General features: G+C 47.0%; 1 protein-coding gene across 1 annotated transcript; it reads left to right on the top strand.

Annotated features, from left to right (window-relative positions):
* The first annotated feature begins 213 nt into the window (after positions 1-213).
* Positions 214-21238, top strand: TKTL1 (transketolase like 1). The gene is made up of 12 exons (XM_040467425.1): positions 214-346; positions 4418-4515; positions 5909-6100; positions 6181-6308; positions 7537-7730; positions 11867-12031; positions 14445-14601; positions 14957-15087; positions 16483-16566; positions 18774-18870; positions 19004-19123; positions 20393-21238. The coding sequence occupies exons 1-12, from the start codon at positions 263-265 to the stop codon at positions 20560-20562; spliced, it is 1620 nt and encodes a 539-aa protein (XP_040323359.1). The 5' UTR covers positions 214-262; the 3' UTR covers positions 20563-21238.
* The last annotated feature ends 2752 nt before the right edge of the window (positions 21239-23990 follow it).

Genomic DNA, 23990 nt, shown 5'->3' with positions numbered 1-23990 from the left:
CACAGGGAGAGAGGTTATGAAGTTACTGGGCCTTATAGCATCCTTAAAAGCCATGAACTTGGGAGGCAGTGGCCCTGCATCCCTTTTCCTTGGCTGGATTCTTCCATGCCTGGGAGAAAGGACTGCTGCTTCTAGTCTGAGAAGCCTGTGTAATAAAAGGCCTCCTTGTGCACCGGGTCCCTGGTGAATCACCTGTGAGAAATGACCTGTACCATGTCTGTCTTTAAGCCATCCCACGTCCTCCAGTAGTGCTGCTGAGGTCATGGCCGTGCTGTTCTTTCACATCATGAGGTATAAACAGGAGGACCCGGAGAACCCAGATAATGACCGTTTCATCCTCTCCAAGGTAAGTCCCCACAGGAGCCCGGAGCCTGCCTAGTTGCTTCTTAAAAGTCATTTTCAAAGCCACCACGTGGCAACAAGACCAGAAATGGGCTCTGTTTATTTGTTTGGTTCTTCTTTGTCTGCCTAATGTCTTGAGTCTCTTCAGTCTGCTGTGACAAAATAACTACAGACTGGGTAGCTTATAAAGCATAAAAGCTTATTTCTAGTAGTTTTGGAAATGGAAGTCCAAGATCAAGGCACCAGCATGGTCACTGCTGGTGGGGGGGGTCCTCTTCCTGGTTGCAGATTTTTCATTGTACTCTCACATAGAAAGGGAAGTAGTCTTCTTAAGCCTGTTTTACAAGGGCACTAATCCCATTTGTGAGGGTTCTGCCCTTGCAACCTTATCACCACCCAAAGACCCCCCCCCCCCAACCTCCTGATACCACTTTCGGCCTTAGATTTTCAACATCAGCGTTTTGAGAGGCACAAATATTGAGACGATAGCACCTCGTAAAGATTTAAGAGATGTTCTAGCAAGGATTGCAGTAGTGGAAAGGTTGCTTGTGGCAACTGGCCACCCTTCCTTTCCTTTGTTGGTGCTCTGCCTTACGCCACCTAGCACTAAAGGCCCCCCCCCAGGTCCCCAGCAGGGTCATGCTCCCATCTTCTGCCACCTGGGTAGAGGTGGGCAACATTAGTGGATCTATGTTGAGCTCAAGGAAAATTGAGTTGAATTTGGAGGGATATTCCACCCGACAGTTACCTTTATTTTCTATTTCTCAGTAAATTTGGCCTGACACAATGGGAGGATTTTCTCGTTACACTAGGTGTAGCACCAGGTATCTCATGACATTGAGGGGCAGGAAAGGGGAGTAATATTAAAAGCAGGGTTGATCTAAAAGAACATTCAGTTCTTTTGATGTCTGAAAGTTTGTGGTGTTCTGAGAGAAACATTTAAAACTCAGCCGGCGTGTACAAATACAAACCTCAGATCTGGGTAGTGGGTGTTAGTTTAGAGAATAAAGTCAGAGTATGGGCATGGCTGAAGTACCTGGGGTCATATTTATGACCCATGTCTTGGTGTCTGAAATGTAATTTCAAATGAGGTTTGGCGAAAGATAAAAATTTCTGAGCATGTAGTGTAGAAAAAGCAAGATGAAGCAAAAGTGGTCCCTTAGCAACAAACCTAGGTGAAGGGTACATGGGATTTCGTTGTACTATCCTTACAAGTTTTCTACAAGCTTGACTTTTGCAATAAAAAATGGGGGCGCCTGGGTGGCTCAGTGGGTTGAGCATCCGACTTTGGCTCAGGTCATGATCTCACAGTCTGTGGGCTCTGTGCTGGCAGCTCAGAGCCTGGAGCCTGCTTCAGATTCTGTGTCTCTCTCTTTCTCTGCCCCTCCCCTCTCATGCTCCATCTCTGTCAAAAATATTTTAAAAATTTTTAAGTAATAAATGCAGATGTACAAACAGCATGCGTACACAGATCTCTGGTTTAAAACCTGTAAGATGGGGTGCCTGGGTGGCTCAGTCAGTTCAGAATTCGACTCTTGATTTTGGCTCAGGTCATGATCTCAAGGTTAGCGAGTTCAAGCCCCACATCTGAACTCTCTGCCCCTCCCCTGTGTGTGTGCTTACTCTTTCAAAACTTAAAAAAAAAAAAAAAAACTGTAAGATGCCTGGATTGTCCTGTAACTGTTGCTGTCTTAGTGGGATAAAGAGGCTTTCTGGCATGCGGTAGCAAGTTGGGCACTGTTCAGCTGCCAGAATTTATGGGTTCATCAGATTTAAGAAGCAGGTGAGTTTGGAAGGAAAGAGAAAACACCTAGGAGTGTAGTTCGTCTTGGCATTGGCTGAGAATGGATTAAATGTACTTGCTATGGCAGAGGAGCCACAGTCTTCACGATTGGTACTCCTGGGATGTGAATATCTGGCACCAACAACTGCATCAGGAGGCTCACTGTTAAGACCTGGCAGTATCGGTATTGCTGATTATGAGGTACTGTGAAGGCTTCTGGGGAGGTTTTTGTGATCCCTGTATATCCACTTCTATCTCGCCGCAGGGCCTTGTTTTTTATCAGCTGTTTCTCCAACCAAGCAGGCCAGAGAAGTAACCAAAAGTTCTTTTTGTAAACTGGTTCTTCAAGCGTATTTTGTGCCAGAACAAAGGTAAGAAGTGCCACCTGAAAGAGCAGTCTTTTCTGAGTGTGCATAGATCGCACCTCGTATGCATTCTATTCTAGCTCTTGCTCCTCCCCCCTTGCCACAGTGTAAGGGTTCTTGGGGAAGGTAAGGGAACCCATGTGGGATGCCTCCACCATGCTGAGCGTTGTGCTGGGGCTTGCCAATCTTCTCAATCCTACGGTCTCCTGCTGGCTGAGGGGGACTCTTTAGCAGAACTAGAGACATGAGGAGAGACTTCAGCAGGATGGTTCTGCAGGGCTAGGAGTACAAAACAGAGGGAGTCTCTGGGGGCACAAAAGTGTGAAGAAAGCTAAGGACAGTTAAGAGCCCTGGACGGAGCACGACGAGAGAAGGATCAGAGACTAACAAGTACCGTTGGTCCATCCTTGGTACAAAATACCTCATTCTTTGCTTGAATGGAGGGGACATTTTAGTGGAGGAGGAGGAAACCTGGGTAACCAGCATGTTGGATGGGCTTGAGCATCCTGGATCCAAGGGAAGTGAGGGTGGGAGGGTTTACCAGTTGAAACAGTCCAGGAAAGCCTCGAAGCTGACATTTGAGCAGAGACTTGGGGGGGGGGGGCGCGTAGTGAGAGGGAACTGTGTGCCTGTTTAGACTCCTGCACTTGGGGGATAGGGAGCTGTGAGTGCTAAGGCCCTGAGGCAGGTGTATGCCCAGGGCATTCAAGGGATGCAAGAAAGCCAGGGCATCCAAAGCGATGGCAGGAGAGTAGGACATTATGGGGGCTGGAGGGTGGTGTAAGAACTTGGACGCTACTTGGCACGAAATAGACCTTGGACAGCTCTCTGCAGGGTGAGGAGTGGACCTAGGTTTTGACAGCCTCCCCTGGTGGCTGTGTTGAGAATAGGTATGGGGGGGGGAAGTAAGGAGGTTACTGCAGTGAGAATTGAGATGTTTGTGGCCAGTTTAAGATGGTGGCAGGGGAAGCAGTGAATAAGTTCAGTGTGTCTTCGGAAGCTTGGGACCTTTGACACTGCCTTGTGGCACTGAGAGGGCATTATCTTTATGGATAGTAATAGCCTTGCATAGACACAGGAGGAGGGGAGAGGAAGCAGTGGTGTAAAATGATTCATCTCTGGAATGAGCACTTACAGATGACCGCTTCTGAAATCTCATTTGACCTGAGTTTTACAAACCAGGGAAATTGTAATTTTCAATTGGGGGGGCACAGGGCACAAGTGAACGAGGGGCAGAGAATCCCATGCAGGGTCCACACTGTCAGCACAGAGCCTGAAGTAGGGCTTGAGCTCACCTGATGCAGGACTTGAACTCCTGAACCATGAGATCATGACCTGAACCAAACTCGGATGCTTAACCTACTCAGCCACCCAGGAGCCTCCATTTTCTTAAAATGTTTATTTTTGAAGGGGAGAGAGTACAAGTGGGGGAGGGGCAGAGAAAGAATCCCAAGCAGACTCCACAAACTGTCAGCACAGAGCCCACCTCGGGGCTCAGTCTCACCATGAGATCGTGACCCAAGCGAAGATCAAGAGAGACGCTTAACCAACTGAGCCATCCAGGCACTCCGGTGTTTCAGAACCCGCATTCTCCAAAGAGATTGAACATCTGGTTTGTGCAGGACTACACGAAAGGCTTTGTGAAAATGGCAAGGCTCATTCTTACGTTTTCTGCTTTGCTCTTAGGCTCTGTTTAGGCTGCTGTGTGAAGAAATTTCCACAGGTCCAGCTGACCTTGGATTACCTATGGCTCCCCCTGTGTTTGTGATGTTGAGACTTGGGGTGCTATGTGGGTGTGGTAAAGAGAAATCCACCCCAAAGGGTGGGAGGGGCCGTGCCAGAGAGCAGCCTGTGCTCCATGCTGGAAGTTGGACTGATAATTTGTGTCCTGCAGGTATGTCTAAGTTCATTTGGTCCCTTCTTACAGAGGCTGTCCTTTGTTGATGTGGCAACCGGATGGCTTGGGCAAGGACTGGGGGCTGCTTGTGGGATGGCATATACTGGCAAGTACTTTGACAAAGCCAGGTAAGGCTCTTATCCACTGTTTACCTGTCCCCACCACACTCCTCAGGCACTTTGGCTTTACTTATGGTTTACTAGTTTGGGAAGACCATGATTGTTTAGAAAGGTCAGGTTCCCAAGTGTCCTAGCAGTAGAGAAATTGTGTTTCTGTAAACTGTTCTGGCTTCTCTGGTTGGATTCTAAGTGCTGCCTGTAGCGTATAGACTGGTTTATTTCTGTTGCTCTCTAAGAGTGACATGTTTGTGTTTTCCATTTCTCTTGAGCCTCATTATAGAGCTAGTAGCTGGTGCATTTGCGACTTTTGTTGGGCCCCATTGTATGTTAATAATCAAAGAGTTCCTTTTTTAGAGTGGTTCCACTAGTGTCTTTCCTACAGGGGTGTATGCCCAACTGCCGCTGATGTGTGAGCAAGATGGGGGTGGTGCTGGGGGTCCCCAGGGTTGGCTGTGTTGGTGTGCATGTTCTCCCGAGATGCACCGGACGTGCCTGAGTCCAGATCCAGTCACGTCTTGGTTCCAGCCCAGGTGGCCCCTTTGGAGGCACTTGGTTGTGCTTCCTCCACTGCTCAGGCAGCTACCCTCTTCCATCTCCCAGGAGTCTGTTAACGTTTTCATCTCATTATTGCCTGTATTAGTTCGTATCCTGTAATCAATATTTAAACTTTTTTTTTAATGTTTATTCAGAGACCACAAGTGTGAGCGGGGGAGGGGCAGAAAGAGAAGGAGGCACAGAATCTGAAACAGGCTCCAGACTCTGAGCTGCCAGCACAGAGCCCAATGCAGGCTTGAACCCATGAACCATGAGATCATGACCTTAGCTAAAGTCAGCCGCTTAACTGACTGAGCCACCCAGGCACCCCATTAATCATTTTTTTAAAAACTTTGCAGCGTTTTGGTGGGGTCTAGGTTGTGTCTTATTGGTCTTAATGTTTTTGTGTTCTTATTGTGGAGAAGTTCACGGTTTACAACAGAACGTATGCTCCTGAGGTACAGTGTTTTGTTGTGATTGTTGTAAATAAATTTGTTAGAATCTGAAATAGTGGTTGTGCTTAAAAAGGAGCTTACTGAGAAACTGTATATATGAATGTTGTTTGGGTGTTTAAGGAGCTACTTTGTCCACATCCCCTGTTGTTTGTGGGTCCCAGAGACATGGCAAAAGAATGCTAGAATAAGAAAACTAGCCCAAAAATCCATCTTGTGAGGCCCAAGTTTTTTAAAGCTGTGTTTCCTTAGCTCGTAGAGTTTGGACAGAACTGAAAAGAAAAAGTTTTAGGAACGTAATGATGTGTGAAGCAACTATTTCATTCTATTCCTTTGTTTTTCTCCATGAAATACATTTGCTTGAGTGCTCCAGAAGAGCCCTAAGCAGGGTCTTAACCTTTCTTGGCTTGCCCTAGCTACCGGGTGTTCTGCCTCTTGGGAGATGGTGAGTCCTCAGAAGGCTCCGTCTGGGAAGCATTGGCTTTTGCTTCCCACTACAATCTGGATAACCTTGTGGCCATCTTCGATGTGAACCGCCTGGGCCACAGTGGTGCCTTGCCCGTTGAGCACTGCGTGGATGTCTATCAGAAGCGCTGCGAAGCCTTTGGGTAACTGTGTCCTGCTTTATGTCACCCTTTTGCCCCATTCCCCCTTCACGTTGTAACCTAGCCTCCTCCTGGGTTGACAGGTGGAATACTTACGTGGTGGACGGACGTGATGTGGAGGTACTGTGCCAGGCGTTCTTGCAGGCAAGTCAAGTAAAGAACAAGCCCACTGCTGTAGTTGCCAAAACCTTCAAGGGCCGGGGCACTCCAAGTAAGCAAATGTTTCTTTTCTGCTCGGGGTTATTGAAAACATCTGTCTGCACAGCAGTGTGGCAGGAGGAGACTCAGTCTGGCCAGGCAGACATCTGGCTTAGTGCTCAGTGATCCCACCTGTAATGTGCTGGAGGCCCTTGCTGTCCTTGGTCCTTACACGTAGTGGGTCTGGTTAGGGGTTGGAAGGGAAGCCCAGACCCCCAGCAAGTGAGCAGCGATTTTTCCGTGTGCAGGAGGGAGTAGCTAGGAGGATAGTCCATCAGAGGACTGGCAGAGAGCGATTTGCATAGAAGTGCAGAGTGAGAGAGAATGCTATTATATGCGTGAACAGATAGGCAAATAAGGGCATGTACACTTGCCTGTGCCCACACTCTCTGGGAGGACACCTACAGACCTGGTAGTAGTGGCACTCCTGGAAAAGGTACCTGTGGAACTGAGGGTCAGGGAAGGAAGACGGGGTTTTGAAAGTAGGTCTGGCAGATTTCAAAGCTGTACCTGAAGTCATTCAAGTATAAACAGTTGCAGAGGGTGTGATTCCTGCTTTGTTTTAATATCTGTGCTTTAGAATAAAACTGTTTCATGACTCTTTCTTAAAATACAGTCTTACTGTGGTGTCCCCAGTTCAGTAAATGACCACTTGACCAGTTTGCTCCTGGGAGAATTCTGGGTATTATCCTTGCCCTCACCTCTCCCTTATGTGCCCCCTACATGCAAACACAGTCTGTCATCAATTTGGATTGATTCGGGTTGATCTCAGATCTGCTTCTTGCTCTCCGTTTCCCATGCTCAGACCCAAGTCATCTCTCCCTAATTATAGTCTCCCCAAGCCAGTCTCCATGCGGCTGCCATGGTGGTCTTTGTACATTTAAGAGCTCATCAGTCACCTCCCCACTCCAAATTCCTCTGTGGTTTCCTATCTTGATTCTGACAAAACTCAAACTTTATACGCACAGGATCCTCCATGGTCCACCCTGCCTATCTCTCCAGCTTCCTATCCCACACTCCCCTCTCCATTCACCAGTATATGGGCCAGTGACTCCCCCCAAGAGCCTCTGGGCCTTTTCAGGCCGTCCTCTGGGGCTGCAGTACCAACTCGGGCTCCCTGTGCCAGGTTTTTATTCTTGTGAGTCCTCAGCTAATATCTTTTCCATAAGGATGTCTTTGAGATGATCTAACAGACGCTCCATTATGTACTTCTGGAACAAATGTCCTTTATTTGGTTGCAGGTATTGAAGATGCAGAAAATTGGCATGGAAAGCCAGTGCCAAAAGAGCGAGCTGATGCGATTATCAAACTAATTGAGAGCCAGATACAGACCAATGAGAATCTTGACCCAAAACCCCCTATTGAAGACTCACCTCAAATCAACATCCTAGATATAGAAATGATTTCTCTACCTGCTTACACAGTTGATGAGAAGGTAGGCAAACTGTTCTCTGCTTTTTTTTTTTTTTTTAATACCCAGGACTCTTCATTTACTCTGATCTCCATGGATGAACCAGTTATTAGATTGCATGACCTTTAACTAAAGGTTATATGCAATAAAAATAAGTATCTTCTCTTTTACTATTTCTGATTTTTATTTCAAACTTCAGTCTGAATATTCTTACTAGTCGATTGATACTTCTAAGCATCTAGTGCTGTGTAGCTTTTGCTTGCAAAATTGTGGTGTGGCAGTCTACTCTGTGTGAAACTGCCACAATTCTGTGTCTACTCTAAGGGTCGGGGCCTGGCTGGCCAAGGTTTCGAACTTACCCCTGGATTACAGAAAGAAGTAGGTCAATTCATCAAAGACCAATTCTTCAAAAAGGAAACAAATTAGGTATGAGACCCTGCCATAATAGCAGACCCCAAATAGGCAGAGTCTTCAGGACCAAAGAAAAACAAGGTGATGAACCCAGAAGGAAAGAATTTTTTAGCCTTCATTTATTTATTTCGAGATCTTTAGAGTGTTGCTTATTAGCCTGGTAATATGGGTTAAAGTGAATTGATTACACCAGAAATTAGGGGGGAAAAAGAAGAAAGGTGTTAATCAGGAAAATGCACATATTAATGAACGGTATTTTGGCACCACTTTAACTGTTCATACTCTTAGAACTAATAGTACAACTCCTAGGAATTTATCCGGCAGAACTATCTATGCAAGTGTGCAGTTATGTCTAGAAGAATGAATGTTGGGGCACCTGGGTGGCTCGGTTGAGCATCTGACTCTTGATTTCAACTCAGGTCATGATCCCAGGTCACAGGGTCAAGCCCCACATCAGGCTCAGTGCTGAAAGTAGAGCCTGCTTGGAATTCTCTCTCCTTCTGCCTGTCTCCCCCCACCTTAAAATAGGTAGTAAACTGATTTCAGCATTGAATGCTTATGGAATTGGAAAAACCCAGCAAGAGGCTAAGAGTTCACCCCAATTACTAAATTTTTCAAGTTGTAAAGCAGCATAAAATCGTTTTTGTGTAGAAAACCTTAAAAGGTGGGGGGCATCATATATTATTAGAAACCATTGGAAAGTGCATTTGGAGAAATGACACCAAACTGAAGGTGGAAGGTGGGATTTTGAGAACTTTTTTTTTCTTAGTTTATTTTTTGAGAGAGAACAAGAATCCCAAGCAGGGCACGAAACTGAAATTATGACCTGAGCCAAAATCAAGAGTCCAACGCTTAACTGAGCCAGCCAGGTGCCCTTGAACTTCCCTTTTTTTTTTTTTTTTAAAGAGGTTATGTTTTTTATGAACAGGAAAAAATTAAGTCCGGTTCATAAAAAATGAGTTTAAAAACCAAGTCAGGGGCACCTGGCTGGCTCAGTCAGAAGAGCATTAGCTCTTGATCCTCAGGGTCCTAATAAGTTCAAGCCCCACATTGGGTATAGAGAGGACTTAAAAATAAATGGACTTTATAAAAAATGGCGTGCCTGGGTGGCCCTGTCAGTTAAGCATCTGACTCTTGGTTTTGGCTCAGGTAATGATCTCCTAGGTTTGTGGGTTCAACCCCCGTGTTGAGCTCCACACTGACCTTGCGGAGCCTGCTTGGGATTCTTTGTCTCCCTCTCTCTCTCCCCCTCTCCCACTTGTGCTGTCTCTCTCAGAATAAATATCAAACAAAACTTTAAACCAAGAAACAGGACTGCTAAGACACTTCTATTAGATTCTTGATCTAGAGGTCTTAAACCTAGAGCCCTCTTCATACTTCACAGTGAAGTATCTCATTAATCTGCCAGAGTGTGAGCCCCACTCTGGAAGTGTTAGCCAATGAGGTTAAATAACAGTAAAAGACTCCCTCCTGACTAGGAGGAAGGCAAGCCTCTCATCATTTGTAGGTGATAAAGTTGTATGTCTGGAAAACCCAAGAGAATCAGCTGGAAACCGTTATAAATAAGAGTCCAGGAAAAGCGCTTGTATCAAAACTAATATATGGGGGTGCCTGGGTGGCTCAGTTGGTGAAGTGTCCGACTTCAGCTCAGGTCATGATCTCGCGGTTCGTGAGTTTGAGCCCTGCATCAGGCTGTCTGCTGTCACTGCACAGCCTGCTTCGGATCCTCTGTCCCCCCTCTCTCTGCCCCTCCTTGTGCAGGTGCTCTCTCAAAAATACTCAAAAAAAAAATACAAAGATTAACTCCTTTTTTATATTAACAAAACAGATGATTTTTGTAATGGGAAGAAAAACTAAAAAACTTAAATATATAGGAGCTATATTAAGATACTTTTAGGGGCACCTGGGTGCCTCAGTTGGTTAAGTCTCTGACTTCATCTCAGGTCATGATCTCGTTTACGGGTTTGAGCCCCATGTTGGGCTCTGTGCTGACAGCTCAGAGCCTGGAGCCCGCTTCAGATTCTGGGTCTCCCTCTCTCTCTGCCCCTCCCCCCTCACACACACTCTCTCCTTCAAAAATAAACATCAAAAAAAATTTTTTTTTAAAGGTACTTTTAAAACTGTAGCCCCAAAAGAAACCCACATGCTTTGTATATATGAGATGCTCAACAAATATCTGTACATAGACCATTCCTGAAAAGATGCTACACAGACTTGTCCTTTCTGTCTGCCTCTGGGCAAGGGACTGGGTGGATGGTGGACAGGTGAGCAGGGAGAGGATGGCCTCTTCACCCGAGGCTTTCATAACTTGAATTTTGTACTACCTACATGAATTGTTTATTTTTAAAGATATGTGTTTAGAGAAATGAACACAGACATGAAGAGACCAACCTTTTTCTTTAATGACTTTGAGATATGACTATATATAATCCATCCATTTGAAGTACAATTCAGTGGTTTAAAGCATATTAACAGAATCGTCCAGTTATCACCACACTGTCTTACAGCATTTCCATCACCCTCAAAAAAAAAAAAAAAAAAACCATGCCCATTAGCAGTCACCCTCCATTTCCCCCAGCCCCTAGTAACCACTTGTCTACTTTCTGTGAAATTGCCTATTCCGGACATTTCATATTAAATAGTCATGTGTGAACCTTTTGTCTGGCTTCTTAGCATGTTGTTTTTGAGGTCCATCCCTGTTGTGGCAGTACAGTATTCCATTTTATGAATATACTATACATTTTGTTTACGCATTCAATGCTTGATGGACATTTAGGTTTTTTCTACTTTTATGGCTGTTGTAACTGCTGCTTTGAACATTTGTGTGCAAGGTTTTGTTGAGATCTAGTTTCCTCTTGGGTATATACCTAGGAATAGAACTGCTGGGTCACGTGATAATTCTGCTTGACATTTTGAGAAAATGCCAAGCCTTAATTTCTAGTAGAAAAACTCAATATTGTGAAAATGTCAATTATCCCCTGAATCCATAAACTCAGTTCAATCTCAGTATCCTAATGGAATTTCTTGTTGGTATCATGATTCTAAAGTTCTATGTTTTAAGGGGTGCCTGGGTGGCTCAGTTGGTTTAAGCATCCAACTTTTGATTTTGGCTCGAATCATGATCTCACAGTTTGTGGGGTCCGGCTCCACACTGACGGCAAGGAGCCTGCTCGATGGGATTCTCTTGCTCCCTCTCTCTGCCCCTCCCCCACTTGTGTTTTCTCCCCCCCTCCCAAAATAAACTTTAAAAAAAGTTCTCCATTTTAATTTTTGCACTGTGCATTATCAGTTTTATAGTTACAAAGTCACAGGCGTTTGCATTTTGGGAAATTTAAGTATTTTGATAAACTTCTGTGAGGGGTGCCTGGGTGGCTCAGTTGGGTAAGCATCCAGCTGTTTCAGCTCTGGTCATAATCTCACAGTTCATGAGTTCGAGTCCACAGCAGGGCCTGTGCTGACAGTGCGGAGCCTGCTTGGGATTCTCTTGTCTCCCTTTCTCTCTGCCTCTTTCTCAAAAATAATCATTTAAAAAATTTTGTCTTGGTAAACTATAAGTTTTTTTGAGAATTGCTACCCAGTGAACCAAGGATGGGCTTAAGTTTGGCTAGCCATCCATTTTTGTGACACGAAAAGAAATTATTGATGAATTACAAATTTGCTTTCTTCGTTAAGACAAAAGACCATTTGTAATCCACAAAATTTCACCTTCTAAATCTGCTCTAGAAAACTCTACCATTTGATTTTTCCAGGTAGCTACTCGGAAAGCATGTGGTTTGGCGCTGGCTAAACTGGGCCACGCAAACAATAGAGTCATTGTGCTGGATGGTGACACCAAGAACTCCACCTTCGCAGACATATTCAAGAAGGAGCACCCTGAGCGCTTCATTGAATGTTTTATTGCTGAGCAAAACATGGTGCGTGTGCTATGGGTGTTCCTCCTGGGTCTTCTCATTGACAGTGGCCTGCTGGACACAGGAGGCCAGCCATGAATTACAGTTTTTCTTTCCATTTATAAAAGCAAAGGTACTGGAGGAAAAAATGGCTGTGAGAAAGCAAGTCGAGAGTAGCTAGGCAGTTTGTGGGGTAGCTTCCAGGACTGCTAGGATTCATTTGGAGCAAGTAGTATTTATCAATTTTTTTTGATTTCCAGGTTTTAAAAATAAGTTTTTCTGTAGAATCCAAATTTCTGGATTCTCTTAAAGAGTAGGAAGATCTGTCAGCACCAAGACGGCATTACCTCCTGCCACCAGTTGGCTGGAAATTAGCAGGGGACCCTTTAGCTGGTTGTCCACAGCCAACTGGCCCATGTCCCTGCCTCTGGCCACCCTGCACTTTGATTTATGGTGCTTCTCTGGGCCTGTTAGTATTAGAATTTAAGCTACCCTTTAGGTAAAGTAGATCGTTAACATCTGTAAGCATAAATACGTTTTTCTCTAGGTCTCGTTATTTCCATTTTGAATGGAAAAAATACAATCCATCATTCTCCAAATTGAGTCTCTTATCAGAAAGCTTGCTCCCCATCTCCTTGATTCCTTTAGTTAACAGCCTTCAGCATATACTCTGTACTGATGGGTTCCCACAGTGGGAAGAAAATTAGTAAAACTGCAGCTAATAAGTAGTATCCAATGCCATGTCGAACCTGGTGGCTATGGTAGGAATGTAACCGGGGCCAATCAGGGATGGTCTCTCAGTTGATGTGACATTTAAGCTGAGATTTAAGTGATGAGTCGTGCACAGATCTGGAAGACGTCATTAACAGCAGAGGGGACAGCTATCTCTGCAGTAGGCCAACATTTGAACCATCTAGGGAGAAAAAGTGGCAGCATGGTGAGTACAGGAGGAAATTGGCAAGGTCACCAGGGGCCAGATCATATGGTGCTTTTACTGGCCACTTTCAGTATCTTGGGTTCTTTTGCAGTTTACTGGGAAACCACATGATATGTTTTACAAGGCCCTGCAATGTGAAGAATAGCTTGCTGGGGGGCGGGGTGACAGAAGATGGGGACTTGGGCCAGGTTGGAAGTAAGTGGACTCATCTGGAATCTCTTTGGGAAGGAGAGCTAACAGGATGCCATAAGGGTGGGTGTCAGGGCAAGAACCAAGGCTGGCACTCGGGTGTAGGCCAGAGTGCCTGGGTAGAGAGAGGTGTCACTTCCCAAGATGGACACGACTGGGGGAGAAATGGATTTGAGGGCATGGGAGCTCTGTTTGGGCCCTGGGGGGTCAGAGTACTGGTTGGTAAGGGGTCAGGTAGTTTGGAGGATACGTCAGTTGTCTTCAAGTGTATTCTATGAATGTGTTTTTCTGAACTATGTATTCTTCCTAGTTTTAAGATAAAATTTAAATTCTTGTTACAAATTTAAGTAGTTAACAAAAGATAGATTCCCATGTATTGAATTTGAGGCACTTTAATACTCAAATTATCCAATTAAAGATCACACAAGGACTCTCCTTAGTTGTCAGAAGCATTTCTATCTCCACTCTTATTGCTATTCTATTGCCCTAACTTTTTTTTATACATGAAAGCCTTTTTATTGATAACCTGGAAGAGGCTGGGCAGAGAGTAGGAAGTGGGAAAGTGAGGATGGTATGAGAAGTTTTTTGTGAGGGAGAGCCCAGGTGAAGGGTGGTATCTGGAGGGGGGGGAGGATGAGGTGGAGGTGGAGAGGTAGAGATAGAAGATACGAGCATATATTCGAGTGGTGAGAGAGTAACACGAGAAAGGGGCTGGATCCATGAGGGGAGGGGATAACTGCACTGCTGGAGATGCCCTTGAGGACTCAGGAGAAGGGTGAGATTCAGCATGGCAGGTGGGCCAGTGGACCGTAGGTAGGTGCAGGTACCCTGTCTCCTAGCCAGCAGGTGGGTGGTTGGGGGCCAATGGGAGAGCCTCTGTTGTTCTCTTCTCATTTCCCAGGAGATGCAAAGTGAGGGTACCATGTGAGGGAATAGGGAGAAGGGTGCAGAAGGGGACCTGCCAGGACTGTGGGGAGGGAGGCTTTGAATGTCCCGAGCTTTCCTGTCTTCTCTTCCCTATCTTCCTGACTTGAAGGAGCCAAGCCAGTGCCCCAATTCCTGTTATTTTCTGGAAGTTTGGGGGACATCAGGGGTTTGCCAGATTTCGGGTTTGCCCAGCTACGTGCCTGGGGAAGGATGAGGTGGTGGGGGGAATGTGGAGTAGAGATTATCCTGGGACACACTGTGCACTGGGGAAGGGGAAAGGAGGGGGCAGGGTTCAAGCATTTGTTTTCCCAAGGCTTCCACGTTTTAATATTTCTTACATAGGCCAACTATTCTAAGGGTGTCTAATTCACCTTTTTATTGCAGGTGAGCGTGGCACTGGGATGTGCCACCCGTGGTCGGACTGTTGCTTTTGTCAGCACCTTCGCTGCCTTTTTGACCCGAGCATTTGATCAAATCCGGATGGGAGCTGTTTCTCAAACCAACATCAACCTTGTTGGGTCCCACTGTGGAATATCTGTTGGTATGAGTTCTCAGTACCAGCATGTTTTGTTTTGCTTTTAGAATTTAAGGGTTTTTTTTTTTATGCTTATTTTTGAGGGGGGGGGGGCAGCAGAGAGAGGGAGGCACAGAATCCAAAGCAGGCTCCAGGGATCTGGATGGTCAGTTAGGATCCTAACCCACAGTGATGTCTCGTGGGAGACATGTAGCAGTTAATTATGGCATTATATTGGCCCAAGAATTGGACAGTTTTGTAGGGCTCAGCTACAAGTGTGGGCCCTCCCCCCGTGGAAATAAGCTTTTGTTTATCCAGCAGAGGGCAGGTTCCCAGTTGGCCCTTGATCATGCATTTTTGGGCCGTGGCTTTGCTTTCTCAGGTGAAGATGGCGCCTCCCAGATGGCCCTGGAGGATCTGGCCATGTTCCGAGCTGTTCCCAACTGCACTATTTTCTATCCAAGTGATGCCATCTCAACAGAACATGCTGTTTTCCTGGCAGCCAATAGCACGGTATTTTTTTTATTATTTTTGAGAGTGTGAATGGGGGAGGGGCGGGGAGGCACAGAATTTGAAGCAGGCTCCAGGCTCCAAGCTGTCAGCAGAGAGTCCCAACAAGGGGCTCGAACCCACAAACTGTGAGATCATGACCTGAGCCGAAGTCAGACATTTTGACTGAGCCACCCAGGGTGCCGCACTAAGGTTTTTTTTTTTTTTTTTAAGGGGACACTGTTTAAGACGAAATGTTTCTAGGCTCCGCTGCTAGTTTGATACCGATGATTGGGTTTTTCCCATTATTTTCTCAGTGTAAAGATCATATTTGTTACAGAAAATTTGGCTGTACGATTCCTTTAAGAGACAGAACAGTTACCCCAAAAAAGTGATTGAGCATGTAGAACATAAACATGATCACATTATAAAAGACAGTACAAAAGGACACGGAACACCTGACGGCCCATATGGGGCAGGGCTCAACACGGCGAGGCGAGTGCTCTGGGCACCCCAAAGAAAAGGGGGGCTGTCAGCAATGTCCTGGGAATGGGCTCCAGGAGGGATCAGTGATGCTGGCCTTAGACACATCCCATGCTGTCACCACCTCGTGACATCCAGGAAGCTGGAGAGTGACCAGTGGGTGGCCAGTGTCTCCACTGTAGACAGACCTCAGAGTCCCCAGCCCAGGTCCACCCTCCGAAACCTCTTAGAAGGGCAGGAGTATGAATTGTGCCCCACTTGCCCTTTCGCAAGTCTCCCACAAGGGCTGTAGATGGACTCAACCTAATTCCTGTCTAGAACCCAGTTGCAGGGCAGGCTAGAGGACACTCTGAACATTTTCAGCTGCTCCACCTAATGGTCAACAGACTCCCCTCACCACCAGCCCTGTGCCCACCCATGGCCCTGCATAGGCAGCCCTGGGCATGGTTGGGATAGAACCAGTGTTCCTAAACTAATAGTTTATAATATATGTTTTTTTAAAGAATGAAATATTACAAACTATTATGGCAAAAATCAGTTGTTTAACGTCGTGTTCTGGGCTTTTTATTAAACATGAGTCCGTGCTGTGGCCTGCATTTGTGTTCTGCAGAGAAAGAACAAGTCCATGGGTATGTGAGAAAGCTTTCCTATATCACTGAATGTGATCGCATAGAAGGCTTGTCACTGAGGGCATCTGCCAGGGTCCTACGTAGGTTTTTGCCTGGCTTGGTGTAGTGATCTGATCAGGTGCCATCTGACGTGTTTGCTAGTAGTTGTATAGATGTTTATCCTCTGCTCCAAAATGTGTGCTTTGTTTTTAGTGAAGAGAATTGTTTAGCTGTCTTCTCCCCCTCCCTTTTAAAACAAGTTTATTAGTTGGAAATTTAGTTTTGTTTTTTTTTTTAACTGTAGCTCTGGTTTTAATTTACGCCCTAGGGGATATGCTATATTCGGACCAGCCGACCAGAAACTGCAGTTATTTACACCCAACAAGAAAGCTTTGAGATCGGACAGGCCAAGGTAAGATCTTAAGTCCTGTAGTGCCTTCTAGTATCATTTCATGTGGAGAGATCTGGTCTAAAGCTAGCACTAGGTATCCCTACAGTCAAGGCTTGATCCTTTCTTTGCTCTGGTTTAAAAAAAGTTCCGTTGTGACCTTACCTGCTTTTCCTCAGGAAGGAGCATTCTACCAGTATCAGCCTAAGCAAACTTTTTCCCTTTCCAAATGGAGTCTCTTCTTTGTTGAACTCTTAAAGTGGTAACAACTTAAAGGTCCTTGAGTTGTTGGGGTGTAAATTACCACAGCCTGGAGCTAAATGAAATAGTACAACCGATTTCAAATGAATAGTGAATCTGTCAGGTTTGGGTTTTGCAGATCCAAGCCAGGAATAAAAGGGAACATGAATGTCTTGCCACTGGTCATTGTGTGGCACTGAAGTTGGTGGGATGTGGCCTTGCCCGTGGGCCTGATAAAAAGGCTAGCATCACTGGGCACTTGCTATCTTCTGTGTTCTCTCGCAAAAGCCCTAGAAGCACAGATTGGTAGCAGCCCTGTGTTGTAGGTGAGGGGCTTACTACGGGTTCACAGCAGCAAGACCAGGATTCAGACCAAGACATTGACCTGGTCTCTGTTGGGGGCCATGTATGTGCAAAGAACAGAACCAACAGCATCTGGGGAGAAAATAAGTGACTCTGCTCTGCCACCTGGAGAGCAGAGCTCGCAGATGTTCTGACACATTTCCTTCCTGCCTTTCTTATGGCGTATATGTATGCTTTATGTAGTTGAGATCATATTGCAGAAGAAAGTTTGTATGTTTTAGGCTTTTTTGGAATGTCATTCATACTTAAATGTGTGAAAGAGCACTAGCCAGTGTTAAAGGAACAACAGGTGACATCTGACTTGATTGCTAAGAACTAAGCTGCTGGAGAATTCATAGTTTGTAGTGCTCAGAAGGACTGTGTCTGAGTACTGAATGGCTTTAGTGCTGCAAAAAAGCGGGCATAACCAAATGTTTGTGACCTGCTGCTGGGTAGCTTGCCAGCACTGAATGAGAAAGCCGCAGTATTCATCTTCAGTGTTAACCACAGGTTCTGTTGTTCCCCTTACTCTCCCGCGGAAACTCAAGGCTGAATGTCCCTGAGGGTGGAGGTGGGGGTCTCGGTGAGTGACCTGTAATTTGGCAGAGCTTTTTCATAGCTTGTCTTCTTTTTCCCCTAATATTTGCCCTGTCCTGACACAATGAAGTACATTTCCTGATGGTAAAGGATGTGAGTTAAAATGCGTGTGATAATGTGCGTGGCATGGATAATTCAAGGGCTAGGTTTTGCAAAGGGGGGGTGTGCGTTATGTATTTATATGGATGTATATGAAAAAGTTAGGATATTATCAAAGAATGGGGTGGCTTAGAAGCCCTGAATGTTTGTACTGTCAGCAGTGCTTAAGCTACAAGGAAACCTATACAAAAGGATGAAGTGCAGAATAGTTCCAGATGCCTTTGGTTGAGTGACTTTGGAGGAAATAGAAGTCTATGGAAAAAAAGGCCAGGCCCCTGTCCTTGCTTACAGAATAGCTAGTGGGTGAGCATGTAGGCTTCAATGTCAGATGGGCTTGGCTGTTTGCCTCAGCCCTATCCTGAGCAAGTTCCTCCCACTCTGAGGTTTGCTTTCTCCAGCCACAGAATGAGCCCTCTAATGCGTGGGCTTTATAGGGCACTTGGACATGCAAGGTGCTTTGCACAGAACATGTCGCAAATGCCCCCAAATTATCTCCATTGACGTGTTCATCGTCAGAGTCCAGTCTGTGTGCATGCCCCAACAAGATGTTGCGGGTGGTCCAGAAATCGTGCTGTTACAGACCCTCTGTGAGAGTGAGTCTGTGGTCTGCAGCATGTGTCCCATACAACTTGTTTCTGGCCCTCTGCCTTTCAGATCAGGTTTGAAGTCCACCTTCTTTGCTAAAGGGGCATTTTGTTATTCTATAAGAACTTAGTGATTTGGCACCATGTATATCATGAAGCATGATAGGTGAATTTGTAAAGTGAATATGAAATAGGATTTATCAAAAAGAGTGTCATTCGTCAGTGTGTTGATGCAGCTTTTTTTTATAGTGAATTATTAAGCAGTAAAATTGGTAGGATCAGGGAAGAGCAATGTAGCAGAGTGTTATCTTTGAGATGTGCTCCGTGCATAGTAACCACGGCTTTTTTGTTCAATGGGCATAATACCAGGTCCTCCGCCACAGTGTCAATGACAAAGTCACGGTTATTGGAGCTGGAGTTACACTGCACGAAGCCTTAGCAGCTGCCGAAGATCTTTCCAAGCAAGGTCAGTTTGGTGGTTGGTGAACATTGAAGTTTAAGCTGGGCAGAGGTAGGACTTGGGCTGCTTCATGCGCCCCAGTTGGTCTTTTTATTCTAAGTCAATTTCACACATAAACCTGGCTATTGCGGTTTTCCAGATATTTCCATCCGTGTCATTGACCTGTTTACCATTAAACCGCTGGATACTGTCACCATCCTGTCCAGTGCAAAAGCCACAGGTGGCCGTATTATCACAGTGGAGGATCACTACTCAGAAGGTATGTGCAAGCCTTTGAGGGTCATGTTGAAAGTCTGCTTTGGTTAGAAGTGTTCTTGTTTACCATGATGGGAAGCGTGACCTGCTTCAGGGTGTCAGCCAGCCAGCCACTCATACAACAGTCTTTATTACTGCTCTTTGCAAGTATATCATCTTATGGGTCTCTTGCCCACCTACACCAGCTCCTCGCAGAGGGCGGGGGGGGGGGGGCATGCCCATACTCATTTGTGTGGCCCCGGCACAGTGCCTGGTCCCCAGGTGGCTTAGTGGCAGCACAAAGGAGTGTCTGTAACTCTCTTGCGGGCAGGAAGGGATCATAATGAAAAGCTTCACAGTTGCTCTTGAGTTTTGAATGATTAATAATTTGTTCCCCTCTCAAAATGGGAAATAGTGGCTTGCAAGCAGAGAACATGGCAACTGCAAAAAAAAAAAAAAAAAAATGTGCATGGCAGGGAGAGGGAGGGAACTGGGAATGTCAGGTGGGGCACATGAGGGAGTGGAGAGTTGCATGTGTTCCTGTATCAGGGGCCCCAAGAGCCCCCCCCCCCCCCGGCATGATCACTGAGCACTTAATGGCTTTAGTGATCCTCTGGAAGCACTCTGTGCTCTCACAGCTGAGGTTATTACGAGGAGAGAACACACACCAGGACCCGCAAGGACAGAAGACACAGGTCAGGGTGAAGGACCCCACGTCTTGGGTTCCCTTCCTCCCTTCCGTGGGGGGACCACTGAGTGCTCTCCCTTCTCCAGCAGTGACAGATGCGTCCCTGGAGACCAGCGAACCCACTCAAGACTCCGCAGCATGGGTCTTATTGGGCACTGGCCACATGGGCCCCCTCTGCCGGGCACACAGCAAAGCAGGTGTTCCTGGGTACTCGCACCAGCCCATTGCCCAGGTGTCACCTGAGGACCAGCCTTGCAAGCAGCCTTGCTGAAGCTGGTGGCCTGCTGGTCATTCTTTTCTGTATGGTTTATTTGTTGGCATCGTTTTGGGTTTCCTGACAGCTTTAAGTATCTCAGCTTGCAGACCCCCGCATCTATGGAGCCCCAATTGAGCTCCTGTTGTAGTGGGGCTGGGAGGAATTTGGAGACCCACAGTTTCGAATGAGACTTCTTTTGGCTAGCCAGAGGGTGGCTGTTGACGTGAATCAATGGCTGCTGAAGAATATTTTTCCCTAGGAGCCAGCAAATTCAAAGGCTTCTATACCTTGAGGCTTTAAGGCTGACCAGCTGCTTCCAGAACAGAGCCTCATGTCTCTTGTTTCCCCAGGTGGCATCGGGGAGGCCGTTGCTGCAGCTGTCTCTATGGAGCCTGACATCTTGGTCCGTCAGCTGGCAGTGGCAGGAATCCCTCGGAGTGGGAAGCCCAGTGAGCTGCTAGATATGTTTGGAATCAGTGCGAAACACATCATAATGGCTGTGAAATGTATGTTGAACTAAAATAGCTGTTAACTTCCGACATACTACCGTTTAAATCTATACTGTTGTGCTTTGTTTTTAAAAGCAAAGCAAGTTAACTACCTTAGGCTATAACTACATATGCAAGTGTAACACTGATCTTTTAGTCATTATATAGTGTGTTATAAGGTTAAAAATAACAGAGGAGCTGACAAAACCACCACCTAATATGAAGTTTTCTGAGACAACATGTAACTGAATTGGGCATCAGCTAGTGTAAATTTCCCAAATGTGTGTAGAAGTGAAGAAAGGCAAATTGAACCGTGCACTGCAGTCCCTCAGGCTTGGGACACTGTAGCACCCTGCCACACCCCGCTGTCCGAGTTCGAGAGTTTGTGCGCTGCCATCCTACCTGCAGCTTCCCGGGTCCAGTGTGACTGTAGTTGCCCTGCAGTGTCCTCCTGGTGCTTCATTTCATCTCCCCTCCATGGCCCGACGCAGAGGCCACAGAGCAGCGGCAAAATCTCTTAGGATGTCCTGTGCTGCTTGCAGAGGGGACCCAACTAGTTCTAGTCCCCACACTGCACTCCCTTGTGAGGTCTCAGAAATGTCTCATTTGTCCAGTGCCCAGACCAAATCTGATAGCTCGATTGCATTCCTCTACTAAGACTTGTTACTGTTAATACTAGTTACTGTTAATAAAGCATTTTAAAAAGCAGCTGCTCGATCCCATTTGTGCGATTCGGTTTCTGTTTGCTAGAAACTCCTTCCTTAATTAGAATCTTATCTCAACCAGGGGAGCGAGCCACGCTCTCCCACAACAAAAATCTCAGAAAGGAGGGTATAGAAAGGGTACTGGATGGGAGGTGTGCCGCTCGAGGATGGTGTAGGGCCGGAGCGGACTCGTTACTTCAGCTGTGAGCACAGGACTCATGTGGCTGGTACGCGGGAAGAAAACAGCCAGGGAACTTAAGAGGTCAGTCCAAACTTGAAAACTAAAATTGACTGGAAGTGTCTGATACGGTTCTAATCTTCATTGCCCTCATGAAGTACTCGTCAGGGGGTCTCTGTTCTAGAATGTATGGTAGAGAGCCCAAAGAACTGGCCTGGCACTTGGAGTCCCGCTTCTGCTCCTGCCCTTTTAAATCACTGTGAACTGGTTTCCTGGCCTGTACCATTCGCATGGCCGTTGCTGTACTTGTTTCCGAAGATTTCAAAAACCTGTATTTTTCTATAAAACAGTTGACAGTGGATACAAGATACAAAAATATATAAACACACACAAATACTAAAAATGTCACTGGATCTTTGGTAAAACACAAGGGTCACTGTAGAAAGTTTAGAAAAGCAGAGGAAATTCTGACCTCTCACGCTCCATACGATTCACCCTTTTAAACTGCACAATTCAGTGGGTTTTCATATACTCACCGAGTTTTGCGACTGTCACCCTGGTCAGGTTTAGGATCTCTGCATCACTCCAAAGAGAATCCCTGAACCCCTTAGCAGTCATTCCATTCCCCTTCTAGTGCCGGGCGGTCACCCCTGTATTTTTGGTTTCTGCGCATTTGCCTCTTCCAGACACTTCCTAGGACTGCAGTCATACAGCATGTGGCCTTCTGTGGCCTTCTGAGGTCTGGCTTCTTTAGTGTAACGCATTTGGGGTTCGCCCACATTGTAGCATGTGCTGAGACTCCATTCCTTTTTGTGACCACATCCTCCGTCCCATGTGCAGACCACATTTTATCGGTTCATCAGTTGATGGACATGTGGGTTGCTTCTGACATAACGTTTGCAGATCTTCCCATTCAGGTTTGTGGATGTGTATTTTCACTTCTTTTGGGTGTATATAAACGTGGGAGTGGAGTTGTAGGGCCCTGTGACGTCCGTTCACTCATGTGGTGAGTGTGAAAACGGTTTGTGTGGAGTGAAAGAGTCTGTGACCTCTGGAGCCCGACATTCTTGAGGAAATCCGTCGTGAATACAGCCGGGATGTGTGGCCACACGGGGGCACCACACCTGCTTGCATCCATCAGATGAGATCCACATCAAAAGTAGAGTAACAAGGGTGATGCACGACTCAAGGACCATTCCAGAAGCCTGCAGGCCCCCACAGGTGCTAGGCAAACGCGGTAGGACTGATTTGGTAATGGGCCCAGAGGAGCCACGAACTCGCGGAGAAGGGAACGGCCTTGTGGCCAGCTGTGCGCAGCTAGGCCTCCTGACTACAAAGTATGGCCAAGGTTATGGGGGGAAGCACATTGTCAAATGGTGTAGTTGGTGAAAGACGGCTGGGTGTTGTGGGGCGAGGGGGGATGAACCTTTTTGTGTTGATGACGGTGATAGTATCTATGTCATAGGGCCGAGGCCAGGATTTTAGAGGTGCCATCGAAATGTCCCAATGGAGGGCCTCCCTCCCTTCCTGGCACGTTTCTACTCCTCAGTCCCTTCTGGGCCTCACTGGTGTGGTCCCGGGCTCCGCATCGAATAGGCCCCGCCTTTCCCCTCCCTGGCCAGCCCTCTCCTCTGCTTCCCTGGCTGCTCGCACCCACCTCCAAACCGGGACTCCCTCTACCCACCTTTGACACCGCCTCGCTCCCGCCACGCCCGCCCGGCAGGCCGGCCCTATGCCCCTGACCCGCTCAGGACACCGCCGACCCAATCCCTGGCGGCAGCAGAGCCACGTTATTGGGTTTTTTCCCGTCGCTCATTGGGCTCCAGCCAATCAGCGTCGTCTGCGCCAGGCCGGCAACGCCCTGAGCGGCGGGCGTCAGCGGGGGCCAGGCTGGAAACCGCACGCTGACAGGGGTGGGCAACTGCCCTGGTACCCTGGGCTCAGTCGGAAATGGAACGCTGCTCTTAAGTGCGGCCTGACCAGCAGGAGACAGGGGAATGCCTAGAGAGAAGGGGACACTGGGGGGGGGGGGGGGGCGCCCCCCCCGCAGGAACAGGGATGGGAAGGTTGAAGGTTGAGATGGCTGGAGGTGCAGGTAGGGTGGGGGCAGAGGTGTGCGGCACAGGCCCTCCTGCGCTACCAAAGTGGAAGGAAAATGATTGGAAACAGCGTGCCTTGTCACACTCACACCTCTGAAGCAAGTGGGTCTGGGAGAGGAGTTCTCTGCCCAGAGCAACCCACCCACAGCCATGGCCGTCCAGCTGTGGCCTTGCTTGCCCCCGGAGCATAACAGGTTACTTCATCTCCTTCCTGCGCTACCATGCCAGTCGTGATTGGGAGCAGAAAAGCAGCGGCCTGGAACTTTGGAATCCTAAAATGATGCCAAATCATTCCCTATTGGGGAGGGCGACAAACAGCAGAGTCACAGAACGATCAAAATAGGAAGCCCAGAGCTCACAAGAGGAACTGCAGGCGGACAGGAACTCTGCCCTCCCCCTCAGTGTATGCCTGTCCTCCCACAGCCTGCTGGGGCTCAGAGGGGCTGATGGCATCCGGACTCTCAGCTCCGACTGAGGCG

This window comes from Herpailurus yagouaroundi, unplaced genomic scaffold, assembly GCF_014898765.1.
Source record: "Herpailurus yagouaroundi ecotype Mexico unplaced genomic scaffold, PumYag 67493, whole genome shotgun sequence".
Classification (NCBI taxonomy): Eukaryota; Metazoa; Chordata; class Mammalia; order Carnivora; family Felidae; genus Herpailurus; species Herpailurus yagouaroundi.
The sequence above is the reverse complement of the archived record's forward strand: the minus strand, read 5'-3'. Positions and strand labels throughout refer to the sequence as shown.